At 44.4% G+C, this 22,742-nt stretch overlaps 1 protein-coding gene across 1 annotated transcript in view; it reads left to right on the top strand.

Annotated features, from left to right (window-relative positions):
* The window catches only part of LOC138657732 (carbonic anhydrase 15-like), a 57,726-nt gene that overhangs the window by 1,171 nt on the left and 33,813 nt on the right, over window positions 1–22,742 (top strand). Inside the window, exons 2-6 of the mRNA XM_069745412.1 lie at window positions 16,905–16,940; window positions 20,544–20,714; window positions 20,803–20,948; window positions 22,231–22,323; window positions 22,400–22,466. Of these exons, the coding sequence (XP_069601513.1) occupies window positions 16,905–16,940; window positions 20,544–20,714; window positions 20,803–20,948; window positions 22,231–22,323; window positions 22,400–22,466 (513 nt within the window). The remainder of the gene's footprint in view (window positions 1–16,904; window positions 16,941–20,543; window positions 20,715–20,802; window positions 20,949–22,230; window positions 22,324–22,399; window positions 22,467–22,742) is intronic.

Below are 22,742 nucleotides of genomic sequence, written 5' to 3' on the forward strand. Positions count from 1 at the left end.
TAATACAGGCGATGATAAAAAAAAAAAAAAAAAACCCTTTGCAATTTATGCTGTCAGAGAAATCTGCTTCCTTCACCACTTATCAGACACATCTATCCCTGCCCTTGATCCTGATCTTGCCATCTACTATGAAAAATCAACTCAAGTCCATCCTGGTTAATTTTGACAAGCCAATCACAGCGTTTTAGCAATAGAGTTAAAAAAAAAAAAAATGATGTAGCAAGCTATGTCAGCAGGCATAATAGCAGTGAAAATAGATGGGGTGATTGCAGCATCACCTCTGTGTGTTAACCCTTTTGGTTCCTATTGGCTGATCAATAGTAAATCATCCAGCTGTAAACAAAAACGAAACTAAACTAAATCTCTGAGCACTAAAAAATACTCCGAGGACACTCGAGCATGAAATCTCGAGTAACGAGTATATTCGCTCATCACTAATACTGATCAATTGGTGCTAAAATGGTTAATTAAAATCTGTTTCCTGCAGATCTGGTATGCAGAGCGGATATGTAGACCTCCTGTACATCTATAAAGGCTCGCACTCATCTGCGTTTAAAACATTATTCAATGTTGATCCAGAAAAGTACTGTAATGCTAGTACAATGCGATTTTTTTCACATGCATTTGACACGTGATGCAATGCATTTTTTTTTCTCCGTTGACTTGCATTGGCGAGTCTCGTCCGATACACGCGGCCATTCGCCGTATGCTGCTATTTGTTTTCTCATCCAGATTCGAGCTGAGAAAAATATTTGCAGATGAGCGCTAAGTCAGTGAAAAACATTAGTCAGAGTGCAATCAATCCAATTTTTTTATCGGATTGCACTCGTCCGATTTATACGCAGATAAGTATAAGATCAATGAAAGATAATTGGTGGCTGCGATCGTCTGATCATCTGTGCTGTGCTGTGCTGTCTGCTCTGCTGTATGAATCATCTGGGGTCATAGCAGCAGCAATTCCCAATCCCTGCTCCAGCTCCCCCATAGAAAAAAAATAATAGTAACAAGTAGCTTCATAGGTAGCGTATTAGGCCTCTTTCACACTTCCATCTTTGAGCTGCCGTCACAATCCGTCATTTTTTGAGAATGCAGGATCCTGCATTTTCCCATAGACTTGTATTAGCGATGGATTGTGACGAATGGCCATCCGTTTCATCCGTATTTCACTGGACCCTGCATAAAACGAGGAACGTTTTTTCTGCACGTCGGAAAATCGGTCAGTGATGCATCCTGCACTGCCCGTCACTGGCTACAATAGTAGCCTATGGGGGCAGGATGCGTCACTGCCTGTGAAAAGCAGGAATCCAGCGACGGGTCCCGTCTTTTAAAAGAGAGCATGCGTGAAAGAATTTCCCGTCAGGGAAATTCTCTCTTCCTCTCTTTCTCTTTTTACTATTGATGCTGCCTATGCATTATCAATCAGGGAAATGTATCTGATAGTATTATCTCTTGCCTCCCTTCCGGGTACAAAACCCACCTGGTCTTGATTAATTAGGTAGGGCTAAGTCTCTGAGATTATTTTAGCGTATATTTTTACATGTACGTTTATGAGGGAGATAGGATGGTAATTGCTACAGAGGGATGGATCTTTTCCCGGTTTTGGGATGACTGTGATGTGGGCGGTTAGGGCCTGTGGGGGAAAGGAACCCCCCGAGGAAACAAAGTTGTTGTGAGAAATGGAAGGCCTAAGGCTATGTTCACACTTTGCAGATTCCACTGCGGATTTTTCCGCAGCAGAATTCCAAAATCCGCAGTGAAAACCCGTCGCGGTTTTTACTGCGGATTTATCGTGGTTTTTACTGCGGTTTCTTCTGCGGATTTTCATCTGCAGTTTTCTATTGGAGCACGTGAAAATCCGCAGAAAAGAAGTAACATGCTGCGGAATGTAATCCGCAGCGTTTCCGCGCGTTTTTTTTCCGCAGCATGTGCACTTTTTGTTTCCCATAGGTTTACATTGTACTGTAAACTCATGGGAAACTGCTGCAGATCCGCAGCGGTCAAATCCGCTGCGGAGCCGCAGCAAAATCCGCAAAGTGTGAATATAGCCTTATAGGTCTAAGAACTGTTTGTAGAAACCCGCTGTGTACCCATCAGGACCCGGGCTTTTGCCCATTTTTAGGTCTCCGACCACGGAGGAGATCTCCTCCAAAGAGAAATCGTTTTCCAGATCAGCCAAAGTCTCCTCAGAAATCGTGGGTGGTTTATTTTGCTGAATATAAGATTTGATTTTCCCCTGTAAGGTATGGGTGGGAAGGTCCCTATATTGGCCATTTATATTGTAAAGGGACTTATAGTAATCATAGAAACTGGCTATGATGTCTTTAGAGCTGTGAACTTTTTTGCCCTTGGCGTTTTTAATGTGTGGGATATATGTTTGTGGACCCCGTGGGTGTAGGGCCCTCGCTAGGAGTTTGCCACTTTTGTTCCCAAGGTGATAAAAACGACTTCTGATTCTTTCTCTAAAACATCGGGATTTCTGGTCTAGGATTGTGAGGAGTTTCTGTCTAGCTGTGGACAAGTTTGATAAAGTATGCGGGGAAAGATCTTTTTTATGTTGCATCTCCAGTTTGTGTATCTGTGAACAAAGGTCGGCAATGTCCGTCAGGCGTTCCCTCTTAAGACGTGCTCCTTGTGAAATAAACACACCCCGTTGGACGCTCTTCAGTGCCTCCCATTGCATGGAGGGGGAAGTCGGGTCCCCGGCATGGTCCGCCACAAAACCCTCTATTGAGCGCTTCACCGCCACTACGCAAATCTGGTCCTGCAGTAGGCCTTCATTTAACCGCCATGAGAATCCAGATCTCGCAGAGGGGTCGAGCTGAATCGAAAAATAAATGGGCGCGTGGTCGGACCATAGCACAGATCCCACCTCCGCCCCTACCCCAGAGTCTAATAAGCCATGAGATATGAAAAAATAATCAATTCTACTATATGTAGAGTGTACTTGAGAATAAAACTATAGTCTTTCGTGCCCGGATGGAGAACCCTCCACACATCCACCAAGCGTAGATCGTGCAACTGCCTCTTCACTTTTTTAATAGAGGCCAAAGGGTAAGAGGTTCTACCCGACGAGACATTTACTAGGGGATCCATTAGGAGATTGAAGCCGCCTCCGAGGTCTATCGGCAGTGCGCCTGCAAATTTTTCCAAGAGTCGTTTACAAGTATAACCAAATTTCTGTTGGCCTTGGTTGGGGAAATAGACGTTTGCTAGGATAATGGTGCGTGTTCCCAAGACCACCTTCAAGAAAAGATATCTACCCTCCGTGTCTATTAGTGAGTCAAGGATCTCAGGTTGAAAGGATTTATGGAAGCCTATGGACACTCCTTTAGATTTGGAGCAAGGATTGGTACTATGGAACCATTTTTGGTAATAATAAGAGGTACAATTAGGGGTCACCCCGGTTTTAAAGTGCGTCTCCTGGAGCATCAGGATTGAGATATGTTGTTTGTGGTTCGAGTACATTTGTCTCCTTTTCTCGGGCACGTTCAAACCTTTAACATTATGGGAGCAAAATTTAATTCCAGTCATGACAAGTGTTTATTTCAATGAGTTGGTAATGTGGACATCTGGACCAGAACCTATGGAGGATTCTGTATGTTTGCTGGGATGGGAGCAGGACAGAGGGATGAGGAAAGAAGGGTGAGAGAAGGAAAAGGAAGGGGCAAGTATATAGAAAGTAGTAGAGAAAGATTAAATGCGTGGTGAATAAACACCGAGAATGAGAAAGAAAAATCATTATGTGGTCACTTGGCGGAAGGCCACCAAGAACAACAACAATCGGGGTGGAAAGAAGCCGAAGATGAGAACTGGCCCCTGTTCGTCACCCACACAACCTAAACAATAAAATATTAAACCAAACTTTGTTAACTAATATCCGGTCTAGTCCGGGCTAGGTTCAAATTTAAATTTTAACAGTATAAACAGTTAGGCATATAGGCAAATCAACCATTTTTCAGGGTTATCCCGGTAGTGGGTACAGGGTCCACAAGTCAGCAAGGAGTGTGTTCCACATGGCGGTTCATAAATGATTGAGGATCGAGTCACCTCAAAAACCCCCAATACCACACGTTTAAATTGGTACAAATATAGCAATACACATTGTAAGACAGGAGAGGATCCAAGGAGAAACGTGCTCCCCTCATGTCGAAGTCGAGGGGGGGCCGCTCTTCTTGTGTTGCTTAGTATGCTGCGTTTTCAGCCATCTAGGGGGGATATCTGGAAGATGGGGAGAATGAGGCCACTCGGGGAGATCAGTCATTGGTAATTCGAAAGTGCCCAAAAAGTTAGTTAGATCACCTAGGTTACGAAAGATGGCCGTCTTCCCCCCTTTAAAGGCTATCAGTTGGAACGGAAATCCCCATCTATAAGTGATATCTTTTTTTCTCTTAGTAGGCATAGCAGAGGTCGCAGCGCTTTTCTGAGCTGTAGAGTGCGCCTAGAGAGATCCGATAGTAGTAGAATCTGAGTTCCACAGTAGTTGATGGTGTCCCTCTGTCTGGCGGCCATCATGATGGCCTCTTTGATTTTGTAATAGTGTACCCTGCAAATGACATCTCTGGGTCTTGATTCAGAAGATGGATTAGGTCCAAGTGATCTGTGTGTACGATCAAACTCTTTGGACCCTGCTCCCTCATCATTTAATAATTCAAGAAACAGTTTTTGTACCGTGGAATCTAGATCAGATGGGCCCACAGACTCAGGAAAACCGCGTATTCTGATGTTGTTTCGTCTGTTACGGTTTTCTAAGTCCTCCATTCCGGTCGCCATCTCCTCCAGTCGTAGCGTGTGGCTGGTAATGACCTCCTCGTGGGTTTGTAGTTCCTGTAAAATGGCCTCCTGAGACTTTTCTATGTCCTTCACTCGGGACGTGAATTCCGATTTTAGGGTGTGGAGCTCTTTTTTATAGTTTTCTATGCGGCATGTAAAAACTTCCAAGTCTTTTTTGGTGGGGAGTGTTCTAATAAATTTGCTAAGATCGCTGCCGGTCATGTCGTCTAAGAAGTCATTGTTGTCTTCTCCCTCATCTGTCATTCTGTCAGGGGAACTTCGAGAGGCCGATGAATCCCGCAAAAAGGAGCTGTCACTCAAGCCCTTAGCGGAAGACTTGGATCTTGTGTTCCTATGTTGGCTATTTGTATTTAAAAAGCGATCCATGTTGTCAGGGTGAGATTCAGAATCCGAGTGTAAACCACACCATCTTTTGAATTTGCCCATATACCTCAGTAGGTTTGGTGGTTAAGATATGGTTGTGGGAGGGGAGGGATCAGTGAGGCGAGCCTGTCTACATTTGACAGCCAGCTCCCTCAACAGCAACTGCCTCTCCCCTATTATGATTTCCAGTGTAAATAGGAAGATAGCCTGGTGTCTTATGAGCTGTGAACAAGACTGCAGGAGCGGCGTTACTATCAGTATGCTGTGCAGCTGCCGCTCTTGGCGCCAAAAGAAATGGGGGGATCCAGGGCAGATTGACCACAGCCCCAAGTGGCTCCACGTCCCTTTGCCAGGTCAGGTATGCACAATATTGAGGGACGTGAGGGGACGATAGAGATGGCAGGGGTGCGTTATATGCGGCCTGCACCGCGAGCCTATCTGCTCCCGGCGGCTTTTGGTGCAAGATGGCCGCCGCTGTGACACGCGTCCTCTCCCTGCACCGCTGGCGCTCCCACACTCACCGGCGTCTCTCTGTGCTGCACCGCGGTCTCCCTCCCTGCCTCGCGTCCCGGCACCGCCTCCGCGCTCCTGTCTGCTGCCGCCGCTGGTGAGTTCTCCTCTCGGGCTCCGCAGGAAGGCGGCAGTGGAAGGCGGCAATGGCGTCTCCTCGCTCCAAGGCTTCAGGCGCCGTCCTGCGCCCCTCTGTCACCGGACCTCTTCTGGCACAGCGCCCAGGCGGTACGAGGTAAGGGGGCCTCTGATCACCTGTTCCGGTGGTTTTGTGAGGGGATTTTGTGCCTAATCTGGGGTTTTTAGGAGATGCCTGGAGGGGCTCCTGTGAGATGCGTCCGTTCAGCTCCGGATCCAGGCCACGCCCCTCTTCCTTTTCTGCTCTATCTTTTTTCCTCAATTTTTTTTCTGTACTCTTTTTTTCCTCTACCTTTTTATGGTTAATTTATAATAGGGTCCTGTAATGCCCTATTTATCAGAGAGAGACCCAATCATAACCATACACCAAAAACAACACCAGTGTTACCGTTACCAAGATATTAAGTTGCCAAATTAAAAAACCCAAAAGGCTACTATTTGTTACTCTAGAGATACTCTCTCAATTTGAAATAGTCTCATTAATGTCAGACATGAATATGAAGCTTAACTACCAGCAGGACTATGTCTTACCCTAATAAGGTGCTGTTGTATCACTACCTTACAGCGAAGGTTGGCACCCTAACAATCCTGCGCATATGGCGCCCCTGTTCACCGATGACTATCCCTCCTGGCCCTAATAGACCCTACTGATATTAAGTCAATAACACAATCTTATCACAGGATACACATGATACAGTATTTTTACAGATGCTATGGACCCTTATGGACTCGCCTTATAATTAGGGTAAAAAAAAAATGGATACCAGAGCAAAGTAAAATATAAATTTTTTTTTTATTGAAATCTTCAAAATTATTCAAACAACAATGACGATTAAATTACTTTAAGACGCAATTAAAAAGGAATGGACGACAACATAGTGCCACATACAGGCCCGAATAAAGGTAGCAGGATTTTATAAATAAATTACTATGTATATCATGTAGGCTGCACACATAAATAAATTGATAATCTCAAGATCTCTCAATGGTGTGAAAATTGAAAACAGTAATTACATAGAGTCAAATAATTCAAGAGAGTGCAGTGGTTCACCATTAAATAAGTAGATATTAAAGTAAAGTGCCAATAGTGCAAAATATTATTATTATGATTATTCATTTTTATAGCGCCATTTATTCCATGGCGCTTTACAAGTGAACGGGGCAAATATAGACAAGTACAATAAACATGAGTAAAACAAGGCACACACAAGTACAAGAGGAGAGAGGACCCTGCCCGCGAGGGCTCACAGTCTACAGGGGATGGGTGAGTGTTGTGAATTCTGTTGTCGGGCTCCCTCCTGTGGTCATGAATGGTACTTCAGCTGGTTCTGTCCATGGACTTCCTCTGGTGGGTGTTTCTGAGTTTCCTTCCACAGGTGACGAGGTTAATTCGTTAGCTGGCTGCTCTATTTAACTCCACTTAGATCTTTGCTCCATGCCACCTGTCAATGTTCCAGTATTGGTCTAGTTCACTTCTGGATCGTTCTTGTGACCTGTCTTCCCAGCAGAAGCTAAGTTCCAGCTTGTATTTCTTTGGTTTTCTATTTTTCTGTCCAGCTTGCTATTTTTATTGTTGTCTTGCTTGCTGGAAGCTCTGGGACGCAGAGGGAGCGCCTCCGCACCGTGAGTCGGTGCAGAGGGTCTTTTTTGCGCCCTCTGCGTGGTCTTTTTGTAGGTTTTTGTGCTGACCGCAAAGTAACGTTTCCTATCCTCGGTCTGTTCAGTAAGTCGGGCATCACTTTGCTAAATCTATTTCATCTCTGTGTTTGTATTTTCATCTTTACTCACAGTCATTATATGTGGGGGGCTGCCTATTCCTTTGGGGAATTTCTCTGAGGCAAGGTAGGCTTTATTTTTCTATCTTCAGGGCTAGCTAGTTCCTTAGGCTGTGCCGAGTTGCATAGGGAGCATTAGGCGCAATCCACGGCTATTTCTAGTGTGTTTGATAGGATTAGGGATTGCGGTCAGCAGAGTTCCCACGTCCCAGAGCTCGTCCTTTATTATCAGTAACTATCAGGTCATTCCGTGTGCTCTTAACCACCAGGTCCATTATTGTCCTGACCACCAGGTCATAACAGTACAGGTGGCCCAAAGTACTAATGCATCTCAATAGAGGAATAAGAGAAGTTCTGAGACCATTTTTTTTTCTTTGCACTGTGTTTTGTCTCTCTTTTCCCCTTTACCTCTGGGTGGTTCAGGACACAGGTGTAAACATGGACATTCAAGGTCTGTCCTCTTGGATGGATAATCTCACTACAAGGGTACAAAACATTCAAGATTTTGTGGTTCAGAATCCGATGTCAGAGCCTAGGATTCCAATTCCTGATTTGTTTTTTGGTGATAGATCTAAGTTCTTGAATTTCAAAAATAATTGTAAATTGTTTCTTGCCTTGAAACCTCGCTCCTCAGGTGACCCTGTTCAACAAGTAAAGATCATTATTTCTTTGTTACGTGGTGACCCTCAAGACTGGGCATTTTCCCTTGTGCCAGGAGATCCAGCATTGCGTGATGTTGATGCGTTTTTTCTGGCGCTTGGATTGCTTTATGACGAACCTAATTCAGTGGATCAGGCAGAGAAAATCTTGCTGGCTCTGTGTCAGGGTCAGGATGAAGCGGAGATATATTGTCAGAAGTTTAGAAAGTGGTCTGTGCTCACTCAGTGGAATGAATGTGCCCTGGCAGCAATCTTCAGAAAGGGTCTCTCTGAAGCCCTTAAGGATGTCATGGTGGGATTTCCCATGCCTGCTGGTCTGAATGAGTCTATGTCCTTGGCCATTCAGATCGATCGACGCTTGCGTGAGCGTAAAGCTGTGCACCATTTGGCGGTACTATCTGAGCATGGGCCTGAGCCTATGCAATGTGATAGGACTTTGACCAGAGCTGAACGGCAAGAACACAGACGTCGGAATGGGCTATGTTTTACTGTGGTGATTCCACTCATGCTATCTCCGATTGTCCTAAGCGCACTAAGCAGTTCGCTAGGTCTGCCACCATTGGTACGGTACAGTCTAAATTTCTATTGTCCGTTACTCTGATTTGCTCTTTGTCATCCTATTCTGTTATGGCATTTGTGGATTCAGGCGCTGCCCTGAATTTGATGGACTTGGAGTATGCTAGGCGCTGTGGTTTTTTATTGGAGCCCTTGCAGTATCCTATTCCATTGAGAGGAATTGATGCTACGCCTTTGGCCAAGAATAAGCCTCAGTACTGGACCCAATTGACCATGTGCATGGCTCCTGCACATCAGGAGGATATCCGCTTTCTGGTGTTGCATAATCTGCATGATGTGGTCGTTTTGGGGTTGCCATGGCTACAGGTTCATAATCCAGTATTGGACTGGAAATCTATGTCTGTATCCAGCTGGGGTTGCCAGGGGGTACATGGTGATGTTCCATTTTTGTCTATTTCGTCTTCCACTCCTTCTGAAGTTCCAGAGTTTTTGTCAGATTATCGGGATGTATTTGATGAGCCCAAAGCCAGTGCCCTACCTCCTCATAGGGATTGCGATTGTGCAATTAATTTGATTCCTGGTAGTAAGTTTCCTAAGTGCCGTTTGTTCAATTTATCTGTGCCAGAACACGCCGCTATGCAGAGTTATATAAAGGAATCCTTGGAGAAAGGCCATATTCGCCCGTCGTCATCACCGTTAGGAGCAGGGTTCTTTTTTGTGGCCAAGAAGGATGGTTCTTTGAGACCTTGTATTGATTACCGCCTTCTTAATAAAATTACAGTCAAATTTCAGTATCCTTTGCCGTTGCTGTCTTATTTGTTTGCTCGTATTAAAGGGGCTAGTTGGTTCACCAAGATAGATCTTCGAGGGGCGTATTATCTTGTGCGTATTAAACAAGGCGATGAATGGAAAACCGTATTTAATACGCCCGAGGGCCATTTTGAGTACCTGGTTATGCCATTCGGGCTTTCCAATGCTCCATCAGTATTTCAGTCCTTTATGCATGACATCTTCCGAGAGTACCTGGATAAATTCCTGATTGTGTATTTGGATGATATTTTGGTCTTTTCGGATGATTGGGAGTCTCATGTGAAGCAGGTCAGAATGGTGTTCCAGGTCCTTCGTGCAAATTCCTTGTTTGTGAAGGGGTCAAAGTGTCTCTTTGGAGTTCAGAAGGTTTCATTTTTGGGGTTCATTTTTTCCCCTTCTACTATCGAGATGGACCCTGTTAAAGTCCAGGCCATTTACGATTGGACTCAGCCGACATCTGTGAAGAGCCTGCAAAAGTTCCTGGGCTTTGCTAATTTTTATCGGCGCTTCATCGCTAATTTTTCTACTGTTGCTAAACCGTTGACTGATTTGACCAAGAAGGGTGCTGATGTGGTCAATTGGTCTTCTGCAGCTGTAGAGGCTTTTCAGGAGTTGAAGCGTCGTTTTTCTTCTGCCCCTTTGTTGTGCCAGCCAGATGTTTCGCTCCCATTTTAAGGTTGAGGTTGATGCTTCCGAGATTGGAGCAGGGGCTGTTTTGTCGCAAACAAGTTCTGATGGCTCGGTGATGAAGCCATGTGCTTTCTTTTCTAGAAAGTTTTCGCCTGCTGAGCGTAATTATGATGTTGGTAATCGTGAGTTGTTGGCCATGAAGTGGGCATTCGAGGAGTGGCGTCATTGGCTTGAAGGAGCCAAGCATCGCGTGGTGGTCTTGACAGATCACAAGAATTTGATTTATCTTGAGTCTGCCAAACGGTTGAATCCGAGACAGGCTCGATGGTCGTTATTTTTCTCCCGTTTTGATTTTGTGGTTTCGTACCTTCCGGGCTCTAAGAATGTGAAGGCTGATGCCCTGTCAAGGAGTTTTGTGCCTGACTCTCCGGGTGTTCCTGAGCCGGCAGGTATTCTCAAAGAGGGGGTAATTTTGTCTGCTATCTCCCCTGATTTGCGGCGGGTGCTGCAAAAATTTCAGGCTGATAGACCTGACCGTTGCCCAGCGGAGAAACTGTTTGTCCCTGATAGATGGACTAGTAGAGTTATCTCTGAGATTCATTGTTCAGTGTTGGCTGGGCATCCTGGAATCTTTGGTTCCAGAGATTTGGTGGCTAGATCCTTTTGGTGGCCGTCTTTGTCACGGGATGTGCGTTCTTTTGTGCAGTCCTGTGGGACTTGTGCTCGGGCTAAGCCCTGCTGTTCTTGTGCCAGTGGGTTGCTTTTGCCCTTGCCGGTTCCGAAGAGGCCCTGGACGCATATTTCTATGGATTTTATTTCGGATCTCCCCGTCTCTCAAAAGATGTCGGTCATTTGGGTGGTTTGTGATCGCTTTTCTAAGATGGTCCATTTGGTACCTTTGTCTAAATTGCCTTCCTCCTCTGATTTGGTGCCATTATTTTTCCAGCATGTGGTTCGTTTACATGGTATCCTGGAGAACATCGTTTCTGACAGAGGTTCCCAGCTTGTTTCGAGGTTTTGGCGATCCTTTTGTGCAAGGATGGGCATTGATTTGTCTTTTTCCTCGGCTTTCCATCCTCAGACAAATGGCCAAACCGAACGAACTAATCAAACTTTGGAAACATATCTGAGATGCTTTGTTTCTGCTGATCAGGATGATTGGGTGTCCTTTTTGCCGTTGGCTGAGTTCGCCCTTAATAATCGGGCCAGCTTGGCTACTTTGGTTTCGCCGTTTTTCTGCAATTCTGGTTTCCATCCTCGTTTCTCTTCAGGGCAGGTTGAGTCTTCGGACTGTCCTGGTGTAGATACTGTGGTGGATAGGTTGCAGCAGATTTGGACTCATGTGGTGGACAATTTGACATTGTCCCAGGAGAAGGCTCAACGTTTCACTAACCGCCGGCGCTGTGTGGGTCCCCGACTTCGTGTTGGGGATTTGGTTTGGCTGTCGTCTTGTTATGTTCCTATGAAGGTTTCCTCTCCTAAGTTTAAGCCTCGTTTCATTGGTCCGTATAAGATTTCTGAGGTTATCAATCCTGTGTCATTTCGTTTGGCCCTTCCTGCTTCTTTTGCCATCCATAATGTGTTCCATAGGTCGTTATTGCGGAGATACGTGGCGCCTGTGGTTCCATCCGTTGATCCTCCTGCCCTGGTGTTGGTTGAGGGGGAGTTGGAGTATGTGGTGGAGAAGATTTTGGATTCTCGTGTTTCGAGACGGAAACTCCAGTACCTGGTCAAGTGGAAGGGTTATGGTCAGGAAGATAATTCCTGGGTTTTTGCCTCTGATGTTCATGCTGCCGATCTGGTTCGTGCCTTTCATTTGGCTCATCCTGGTCAGCCTGGGGGCTCTGTGAGGGTTCGGTGACCCCTCCTCAAGGGGGGGGGGTACTGTTGTGAATTCTGTTGTCGGGCTCCCTCCTGTGGTCATGAATGGTACTTCGGCTGGTTCTGTCCATGGACTTCCTCTGGTGGGTGTTTCTGAGTTTCCTTCCACAGGTGACGAGGTTAATTCGTTAGCTGGCTGCTCTATTTAACTCCACTTAGATCTTTGCTCCATGCCACCTGTCAATATTCCAGTATTGGTCTAGTTCACTCCTGGATCGTTCTTGTGACCTGTCTTCCCAGCAGAAGCTAAGTTCCAGCTTGTATTTCTTTGGTTTTCTATTTTTCTGCCCAGCTTGCTATTTTTATTGTTGTCTTGCTTGCTGGAAGCTCTGGGACGCAGAGGGAGCGCCTCCGCACCGTGAGTCGGCGCGGAGGGTCTTTTTTGCGCCCTCTGCGTGGTCTTTTTGTAGGTTTTTGTGCTGACCGCAAAGTAACCTTTCCTATCCTCGGTCTGTTCAGTAAGTCGGGCCTCACTTTCCTAAATCTATTTCATCTCTGTGTTTGTATTTTCATCTTTACTCACAGTCATTATATGTGGGGGGGGCTGCCTTTTCCTTTGGGGAATTTCTCTGAGGCAAGGTAGGCTTTATTTTTCTATCTTCAGGGCTAGCTAGTTCCTTAGGCTGTGCCGAGTTGCATAGGGAGCATTAGGCGCAATCCACGGCTATTTCTAGTGTGTTTGATAGGATTAGGGATTGCGGTCAGCAGAGTTCCCACGTCCCAGAGCTCGTCCTTTATTATCAGTAACTATCAAGTCATTCCGTGTGCTCTTAACCACCAGGTCCATTATTGTCCTGACCACCAGGTCATAACAGGTGAGGATACATTAGGTGAGGGTAGAGCTGGTCATGTGGCTGTTCAGTATACTGGGGATCACTGCAGGTTGTAGGCTTGTCGGAAGAGGTGGGTCTTCAGGTTCCTTTTGAAGGTTTCCGTGGTAGGTGAGAGCCTAATGTGTTGGGGTAGAGAGTTCCAGAGTATAGGGGAAGCACGGGAGAAGTCTTGGATGCAGTTGTGGGAGGGAGAGATGAGAGAGGAGTAGAGAAGGAGATCATGAGATGATCGAAGGTTGCGTGTAGGTAGATAACGGGAGACCATGTCACAGATGTATGGAGGAGTCAGATTGTGAATGGCTTTGTATGTCATTGTTAGTGTTTTGAACTGTAGCCTCTGGGCAATAGGAAGCCAGTGAAGGGCCTGGCAGAGAGGAGAGGCTGGGGAGTAACGGGGAGAAAGGTGGATTAGTCGGGCAGCAGAGTTTAGGATGGATTGGAGTGGTGCCAGAGTGCTAGAGGGGAGGCCAGAGAGTAGGAGGTTGTAGAAGTCGAGGCGTGAGATGATAAGGGTATGCACTAGTGTTTTTGTGGATTCATGGTCAAGGAATCCACGGATCCGGGAAGTGTTTTTGAGTTGGAATCGGCAAGAGGAGGCAAGGGCTTGGATATGTGGCTTGAAAGAGAGGGTAGAGTCAAGGATCACCCCGAGGCACTGAGCGTGCGGGACTGGGGAAAGTAAGCAGCCATTGACATTGATAGATAGGTTGGGTGGAGGGGTAGAGTGAGGTGGGGGAAAGATGATGAATTCTGTTTTGTTCATGTTCAGTTTTAGAAAACGAGCAGAAAAGAAGGATGAAATAGCAGACAGAAATTGTGGGATTTTGGTCAGTAAGGAAGTGAGGTCGGGTCCAGATAGGTAGATCTGCGTGTCATCAGGGTAGAGATGATATTATAAACCGTGGGATTCTATAAGCTGTCCCAGGCCGAAGGTGCAGATGGAGAAGAGTAGGGGTCCTAGAACTGAGCCTTGGGGAACACCGACAGACAGGGGGTGAGATGAGGAGGTGGTGTGGGAGAAGGAGACACTGAATGTCCGGTCTGTTAGATATGATGAGATCCGAAAATACAAAATAAGCGTCACACTAGAAGCCATATAAATTAAAGTGCCAATAGTGCACTGCATAAATCCATCGTGGGTATAGTAGTAATTCCGAGAGATCAAATAGTTAAAAATAATTCAAACAAGTATGGAAAGTGCCAATAGTGCAATATATATAGTGAGCGCTAAACTAGCAGCTACAAATAATAAAGTGCTAAGGCCATGTTCACACCATCCTTTTTTTAATGCGGAACCGCCGCGATTTTCCCGCTGCGGGTCCGCAGCTGTTTTCCATGCAGGGTACATTACAATGTACCCTATGGAAAACAGGAACTGCTGTGCCCACATTGCGGAAAATCGCGAAAAAAGCCGCGCTGAATAGCCGCGGTAAAAAAGAAGTACCATGTCACTTCTTTTTGCGGAACTGCAGCGGTTCTGCACCCATAGACCTCCATTGTGAGGTCAAACCCGCAGTAAAACCCGCAGATGAAAAAAATGTCTGCGGGTTTTCTGCGGTTTGTGGTGCAGAACCTCTGCAGTGTGGCTGCCCCCCTGTGCTCCAATCCCACCCCCCCATGCTCCGATGCCACCCCCCCCGTGCTCCGACGCCCCCCCCGTGCCCTCATCTCCCCCCCTTATACTTACCCGGCCTCCCGGTGTCCGTCCGTCCGTCTTCTCCCTGGGCGCCGCCATCTTGCAAAATGGCGGGCGCATGCGCAGTGCGCCCGCCTAATCTGCCGGCCGGCAGATTCGTTCCAAAGTGCATTTTGATCACTGAGATATAACCTATCTCAGTGATCAAAATTAAAAAAATAGTAAATGACCCCCCCCCCCCTTTGTGACCCCCATAGGTAGGGACAATAAAAAAAATAAAGAATTTTTTTTTTCCACTAAGGTTAGAATAGGGTTAGGGGTAGGGTTAGGGGTAGGATTAGGGGTAGGGGTAGGGTTAGGGGTAGGGTATTTTCAGCCATTTTAACCCTAAAAAACTTCCTAGAAAACACACAGACTCTGCATAGAAAACTGCATTAAAAAACGCACTAAAAAACGCATCAAAAAACGCATCAAAAAACGCACCCAAAAAAGGACCTGCGTTTTAGGTACCATATAGCCTGCTACATTAAATCAATATCTCACTAAAGGCGCACATTGAAGATTATAAATTCAGTACACTGATTGGAAATAGTAAATCCTATTGCTGTGATTGTCTAATAGTTAACGGTAGATCCAAAGACCTCAATATAAAATATAACCCGGGTGGTGAAGTGTAGAGAGGCAACAATGGAAGAGATTACGACCAAGCATAAGGAAAGAAAAGACCAAGCAATGGAGAAGAACCGATGTAGAGAGTAGAACTGACCTGCTCCTGGATGTGGCGTGAAAGACCCCCAACGTGCGTTTCGCACCTCTGGCTTCTTCGGGGGGCGTTGTCTGACGTTGACAACGTCCACCGAAGAAGCCAGAGGTGCGAAACGCGCGTTGGGGTCTTTCACGCCACATCCAGGAGCAGGTCATTGTTGTTTGAATAATTTTGAAGATTTCAATAAAACCATTTTTTTATATCTTACTTTGCTCTGGTTTCCATTTTTGGGGTTTTTTGTAGTTTTTATATGGTGGAGCTCATAATATTTGCCCCATTCTTTTGGTTATACCTTATAATTAGGATATATCAACATATGCTTGCTTAGTGTAAGGAGAAGCACTGAACCGCGGGCACTTGCACCACGCCGAGACAGGAACTGCTGAGTCTGTGTCTCCTGTTTTCTGGGGAAGGCATAAGGCTAGGTTCACATTGCGTTAGCAGCAGCCTGTTCAACACATACGCTAACGGGCTGCTGCTAGCGCATCTGCTAGCTCCATCTGCGCTAGCAGTGACGGACCCGGAAACGCTGCAGCCAGCGTCTCGGGTCCGTCACTCAAATGACGGCACATCGCTAGCGCACGCCAATTGTGGGCGTGCGCTAGCGATGCGTTCGCCATTGCATTCAATGGTGGCGTTAACGGACTATGTTACACCGCGTTATGCCACGGTGTAACGTAGTCCGTTTAACGTAGTCAATGAACGCAATGTGAACCTAGCCTAAGGGGCTGAACAGAACCCCTGAACCGGAAGCAGGGGGCGTACACAAGCAAAAGCGCGCACGGCAGGAGTTAGTTTTGGCACGGACAAGCAGCATGCAGCAGGCTGAGGGGTGTGCTCCGTCTGCGACTGCCAGCTCCGGCCACCACCCGAGTGACTGTCAGAGACCAAGGTGCCAGGTGCCCTGCTTCTGCATGGCTGGGAGTACAGTGCATGGGCCACCTAGGAAGAGCCGAGTAGCATACAAACTTCTGCAGCTTACCTGGCTCATTGCTGCTGATCACCTCACGTTGGACTCTGCAAGTGTCTCGGTCCCTCTCATCCCAGCCACGCCAAGTTATGGACTAGGGGCTCAACGGAAGGTACTAAAACATAAAAAAATTAAAAGTTTGAAAATTGCAAAATGTTTAAAATTTTCTCCAATAAATAAAAAAAAAATCTACTTAAATTTAGCAATACCATAATGTACAATATTTCATGAAAAAACCAGTCTCAGAAACATTGGGATCCATTGAAGCATTCCAGAGTTATCACATAAAATGACACTGGTCAGAATTGTAAAATTCGGTCTGGTCGGGAAGGTGAAACAGGCTTCGAGGTGAAGGGGTTAATGAACCTTTCTGATTGCCAGCAAAGCTTATGAGCAGCTCTTTACCTGTGGGATGGACCAATGGCTGGAATGATCATAAAACCAAGCCATCCGTGGCCAGCTTTTGGCATCAGAATCAGAAGTCAAGTAAAAATATTGTGTTGACTTTTAAGCATTCACATTATACATACAAAAAATACACAAAAAAGTATTGACACATTATCGCTAAATATTTTAGTACAATTTAGCAAAGAAAATGTTTTTCACATATATATTTTTTAACACAGGTCAATGGTGTTACACCTCTCAAAACCCAGTGTGTGGTAAGTACAATGCAAAACAGTTATTTGGACAAAAAAGATGTTATTTTTACCCTGATTATGGGACAGATGACTATATACCGTACTTGTAGGGTGTGGACTGTTCCTACCCCTGAAGACAATAGACTGCGGTTTTATATGTAAAAGTAGCATTTGTTCAATGTACTGTAATGTAATATATTATGCTGATGTACAGTATATAAGATGTTAATGCATAATGGGAGTATAGCATAAGGATAAGCTTAGGACAGCATAGGATATAGAATAATAATAATAGGCTTAGCATTTTAGATAGGAAATGGTTAACAATAGGATTAACCCAGTGGGTGGGCATCAGTGCAGATAAGAAGGTAAGAGGCAGTTCAGCGTCAGCCAGTGAAGTGTACATTGTAGTGCAAGTTCAGGTGCGGTGGGTTGCTAGAGGCAGCATGGGCCAAACATTCAGGGCAGTGGGAGGCAGGTATACATGTCCCCCATCCAGGTATACATGTCCCCCATCATGTCCCCCTTATCCTTGGATAAATATGCCACCCATCCAGGAATACATGTCCCCCATCCTCGTATATATATGTCCCCCATCCTGGAATAATGTGCCCCACCCAGGTATATACAGTTGTGCTCAAAAGTTTACATACTCCGGCAGAATATTTGCTTTCTACTGTGTTTTCTCTTTTTAAATCATCATGACAACCCAAAACATCCAAATGACCCTGATCAAAAGTTCACATAATCTGTTGATTTTGGCCTGATAACATGCACAGAAGTTGACACAAATGGGTTTGATTGGCTACTAACGGTAAAGGCCCCTTCACATTAAGCGACGCTGCAGCGATACCGGCAACGATCCGGATCGCTGCAGCGTCGCTGTTTGGTCGCTGGAGAGCTGTCACACAGACAGCTCTCCAGCGACCAACGATCCCGAAGTCCCTGGGTAACCAGGGTAAACATCGGGTTACTAAGCGCAGGGCCGCGCTTAGTAACCCAATGTTTACCCTGGTTACCAGCGTAAAAGTAAAAAAAAAACAAACACTACATACTTACCTACCGCTGTCTGTCCCCGGCGCTCAGCTTCTCTGCACTCCTCCTGTACTGGCTGTGAGCACAGCGGCCGGAAAGCAGAGCGGTGACGTCACCGCTCTGCTTTCCGGCTGACCGACGCTCACAGCCAGTACAGGAGGAGTGCAGAGCACAGCGCTGGAGGACAGACAGCGGTAGGTAAGTATGTAGTGTTTTTTTTTTTTTACTTTTACGCTGGTAACCAGGGTAAACATCGGGTTACTAAACGCGGCCCTGCGCTTAGTTACCCGATGTTTACCCTGGTTACCAGTGAAGACATCGCTGGATCGGTGTCACACACGCCAATCCAGCGATGTCCACGGGAGATCCAGCAACGAAATAAAGTTCTGGACTTTGTTCAGCGACCAACGATCTCCCAGCAGGGGCCTGATCGTTGGTCGCTGTCACACATAATGATTTCCTTAACGATATCGTTGCTACGTCACAAAAAGCAACGATATCGTTAACGATATCGTTATGTGTGAAGGTACCTTAACATCCTCTCTTGTGACCTGCTTGCTTGTAATCAGTGTGTGTACATAAAAGCTGTGGGAGTTTCTGGGATCCAGACAGACTCTTGAATCTTTCTTCCAGCCACTGACGTTTCTGGATTGTGAGTCAAAGTCCTCTGCACCTCTCACATAACATAGTCTGAGTCAATCAGACTGTGGTGACCCAGAATTAACTCACTAATAAATACGATAACACACTAAATAATACGATAACACTAAATGATGGGTGAAGTATTTTACTTCAACCATTAGAAAGGCACTTAAATTTATTAAACCGCGCTCGCTGCCAAATGCCCTGTAGCATATTGACAGGCAAGTCAGCCAACGAGCCGTAACCATGTGTCCTTTCTTTAATTTACCACTGTGACTTGAATTCTAGAAAATGAAAACATATTTTAACAATCATAAAATACAACCATAAAAGGGTGGCGAGGGTGGGACAAGCACCTCCGGGACCCGAACAGGGGGAAGAGGAGGAGAAATGGCGCAGTGCCCCATTATAAGCACCAGGAAGGGGCTGTACTAGCCACTTCCCGTTTTCATTGGCCCCATCATTTAATAACCATCCCCTTAACATAAGAGTGGGTTGGAAGGAGCAGGAGCGTGCCATATTAACCATAGGGGAGAGAGGAGGGTGCACCGCAGTCAGAGGCACCCTCCTTAAACAGTACAGGGCCTGCCAATCATTGGAGAACATGACAGCAAATATAAAAAATGGGATCTGGCCAAGCAGCCTCGATTTATGCTTTTACAGCTAAGGGATAGAAATCAATATGCACAGCTCATTCCAGAAAAAGATATGGCAGGTGGCAGTAGCACTGCCAGAGTAATTGATTAACCATTTAATCACCAAGGAATTTTTCACTTAATTTCTTTACTTTTAATTTTTTTCCTCCTCTTCTTCCAAGAGCCATGACTTTTTATTTTTAAATTTTTATCAACATAAACGTGTTGCAATTTTGGCATTTTGATTTTTTTTTCTTTATGGCGTTTACCTATTCGGTAACTTAATTTTATATTTCAATAAATCAAACTTTTATGAACCAATACCAAATATGTTTACTTTTTTACTTTCCTTCTTTATTTTTTAATGGGGAAAAGGGAGTGATTTCAGTTTTTACATTTTTGTTGGGTATTTTTGAAACGTATTTTTTATTTTCTATAGTCTCTATAGGGAACTTGCATCTGCAATCATTTGATCATTTATGCCATATACTCCAGTACTACAGTATTGGAGTATATAGTGAAAATCTCTGTCTCCAATGGAGCTCATATGCAGCTGAGCTTAACAGAAAGACCGAGACGGCAGTGACAGGGGCCTTCACCAGGCCATTGGCGGTCATAGTAACCTATCGGTCCACCACTATCGTATCACATTCTGTTTCATAAATATATTATAGTTTAAGACTGTATAGACTAGGTCTACACCACTATAAATTGGCTTACTTTGTTTTACATACCGTATTTACCCAAAGATGTTGCCGAATTGTATCACATTAGGCCACATCCCTTTCTAAAATGCAGAAAGATATGTTGCAAGTCATATAAGACAAATTATGACAAATTCTGGCCTGCTTAACTTGATTAATATGCCCTATTCTATTCACGTGGGCGATTTTTTTTTTGGCAGATTGATGGTCAAAACTAGAAAGATGAGAGACATGTCCTACTCGGGACCCAAAATTGCATTTAATGGAATGGGTGAGCAAAAAAAAAAAAGGACAGCACATGAATTCTGTCTTCCAAGATCTGCTTAGGAAACCTCTCTTTGGACGTCATTCCATTTTTTAAATCAGAAGTGAAAACAGACACCTAGTCAAAAGTAAACAGTCACATAATTTAGATTGTGAGTCCCAATGGGGACAGTGTCAATAATATCTGTAAAGCGCTACATAAGTAAGTAAAATTAATAAATGAATAAATAGTCACAAGTATTTAAACTTTTTTGCAGATGAAGACTAAAATATGCACGTGTGAAGAACACCTAATTGTAAATCCTGCTGCTCTACATATCATTATTTTCTGTATTTCTGGCCAGGTCCTGATCACTGGAAGGACATTAGTCACAATTGTGGAGGCGACCATCAATCTCCAATCAACATTGAAAAGACAAAAGTAAAGAGAGATGACCACCTGGGTGGTATCACTTTCCAGGGATTTGATCAAGCTCCGCCTGGCCAGTGGAAGCTTATGAATGATGGACATTCAGGTTGGACCTTTTCTTTCCAACATTTTCTGTCTTTTTTGCAGCCTTATTTATTAAAGTTTTAAAGATTCTAGCCTATCACTTTTTTCAGTGTTGCTGAGTCTGTCGGGAGACATTTATATCAGTGGAGCAGGACTACCAAATACTTACAAAGCATTACAATTCCACTTCCACTGGGGAGGTCCCAACAAGGATGGGTCAGAGCATACACTGGAAGGGAAGCAGTTTCCTATTGAGGTATGTTACTTCTTCGCACAAGTTGTGCAATATGATGTTCAAATATTTCTTCATATTTGTACTTCATATTTGTGTTAAGATCATTGGGTGGTAAATGTCAATATGCATCATGCAATTATAGGAATAATATCAACTTGGTGTTTTGTCACACTGTATAATGAAATAAAGGGGTTGTGACTGAAGAAAAAGTCGGCACGCCATCCTCCAGGACGGACTCTTATTCTTTATTCAAACATCATGTGCATAGATTACATTTAAAAAATATGTATCAGACCATCTTCTTACGCGTCTCGGAATGAAATTCCATAATTAGCTATGACTAAGTAATTTCATTCTGAAATGCGCAAGAAAATGTTCTGATACGTATTTTTTAAATGTAGTCTATGCACATGATGCTTGAATAAAGAATAAGAGTTCATCCTGGAGAACGGAGTGCTGGCTTTTTCTTCAGGTGGCTATAAAAAAGTGAAAAATAAAGAGTTTTAAAAATGTGAAAAAATAAAACAAATTTGAAAAAATACCCCTTCTCCCTCATTAGAAATGATGATGTTTTTAAAAATGAAACATATTAGGTATCTCTACATCCATAGATGTCTGACTTATCAAAAATAAAGTTATGTAACAGAGAAAGGTAAACGCCATAAAGCATAAAAAAAAAATCAAAAATGGCAGGATTTCTGTTTTTTGAATGTCGCACCTCTGCAAAAAACTTTAATGAAAAGTGATCAAAACATCTTACGTACCACAAAACGGTATCGATAAAAAAGTCAGCTTGCCCATCAAAAAGCAAGTCCTCACACAGGGCAACAGATTTAAATAATGCAATGGGTCCCCCAAAATGCCAACACACTAAATCCTCTCCACGCTCAAGAACGGATAGTTTTTTTTTTTTTTTTATCTATGGTTTACTACTCTTTGCCTAGGTTATCAGCCAATTCAGATTGATCAGTTGCTTAGACAAAGACAATACTTGCAAGTTGTTTGCTATGGAGCTTGCAAGTGCTGCTCTAAAATTGTCCAGATTCCAGATGCTTGATCTGGCCCACCACAGTGTCCCTGCTCTCCTCCGATGATGATGGTGATGATGATGAGGTAAAGCTTCCTCTGCTAGCGCCATCAGATCAGAAGCAAAACAATGCTTATCCTCTGAACTTTCAGGAGCACACCGCCCATGGCAAGTAGGTAGCTGAGTGAGAGACAGAAAATTAGTGCCCACCTCAAGAAATAAGTTGAATTTTAACCTTTAAGTGTTAAATTTGTGATTCTTGATATCTCCCCTTAGTTGCATATTGTTCACATGAATACTAAATTCTCCAGCATCACAGAGGCCAAGAAAGATCCTCAAGGCCTGGCAGTATTAGGCATTCTCATCACGGTAAGAGCTGCGCAAAAATGTAGATAAATAACATCTTTGTTTATCTGGCCGATTTTAATATCGTTTTGGTGTTTAGGTAGGAGAAGCTGAGAACCCCAATTATAGTACATTGGTGGCGGCTATGAAGAATGTGTCTCTGGAAGGTCAGTATAGGCAATATGTAATCTATAGACATATGCTGTTTTTTTATCTTTGTCTTTAAATAATATAACTGAATTGTTATTAAAATGTTATTAGAATGTTATTGCTATGTAATGATCTATTTGGTGCTCCATTTTAAGCAACACGTCATGCATACCTCCAAATGTTTACAGAAGATGGAGAAAAAAATGTCTCCATCTCCCCCATTCTGTCAGTCCGTGAAAATCGAACTGCACTCAGATGTCATCTATGTGCAGTCCAGTGATTTCCATGGACTC

This window comes from Ranitomeya imitator, chromosome 1 (genome assembly GCF_032444005.1).
Source record: "Ranitomeya imitator isolate aRanImi1 chromosome 1, aRanImi1.pri, whole genome shotgun sequence".
NCBI classification, from domain to species: Eukaryota; Metazoa; Chordata; class Amphibia; order Anura; family Dendrobatidae; genus Ranitomeya; species Ranitomeya imitator.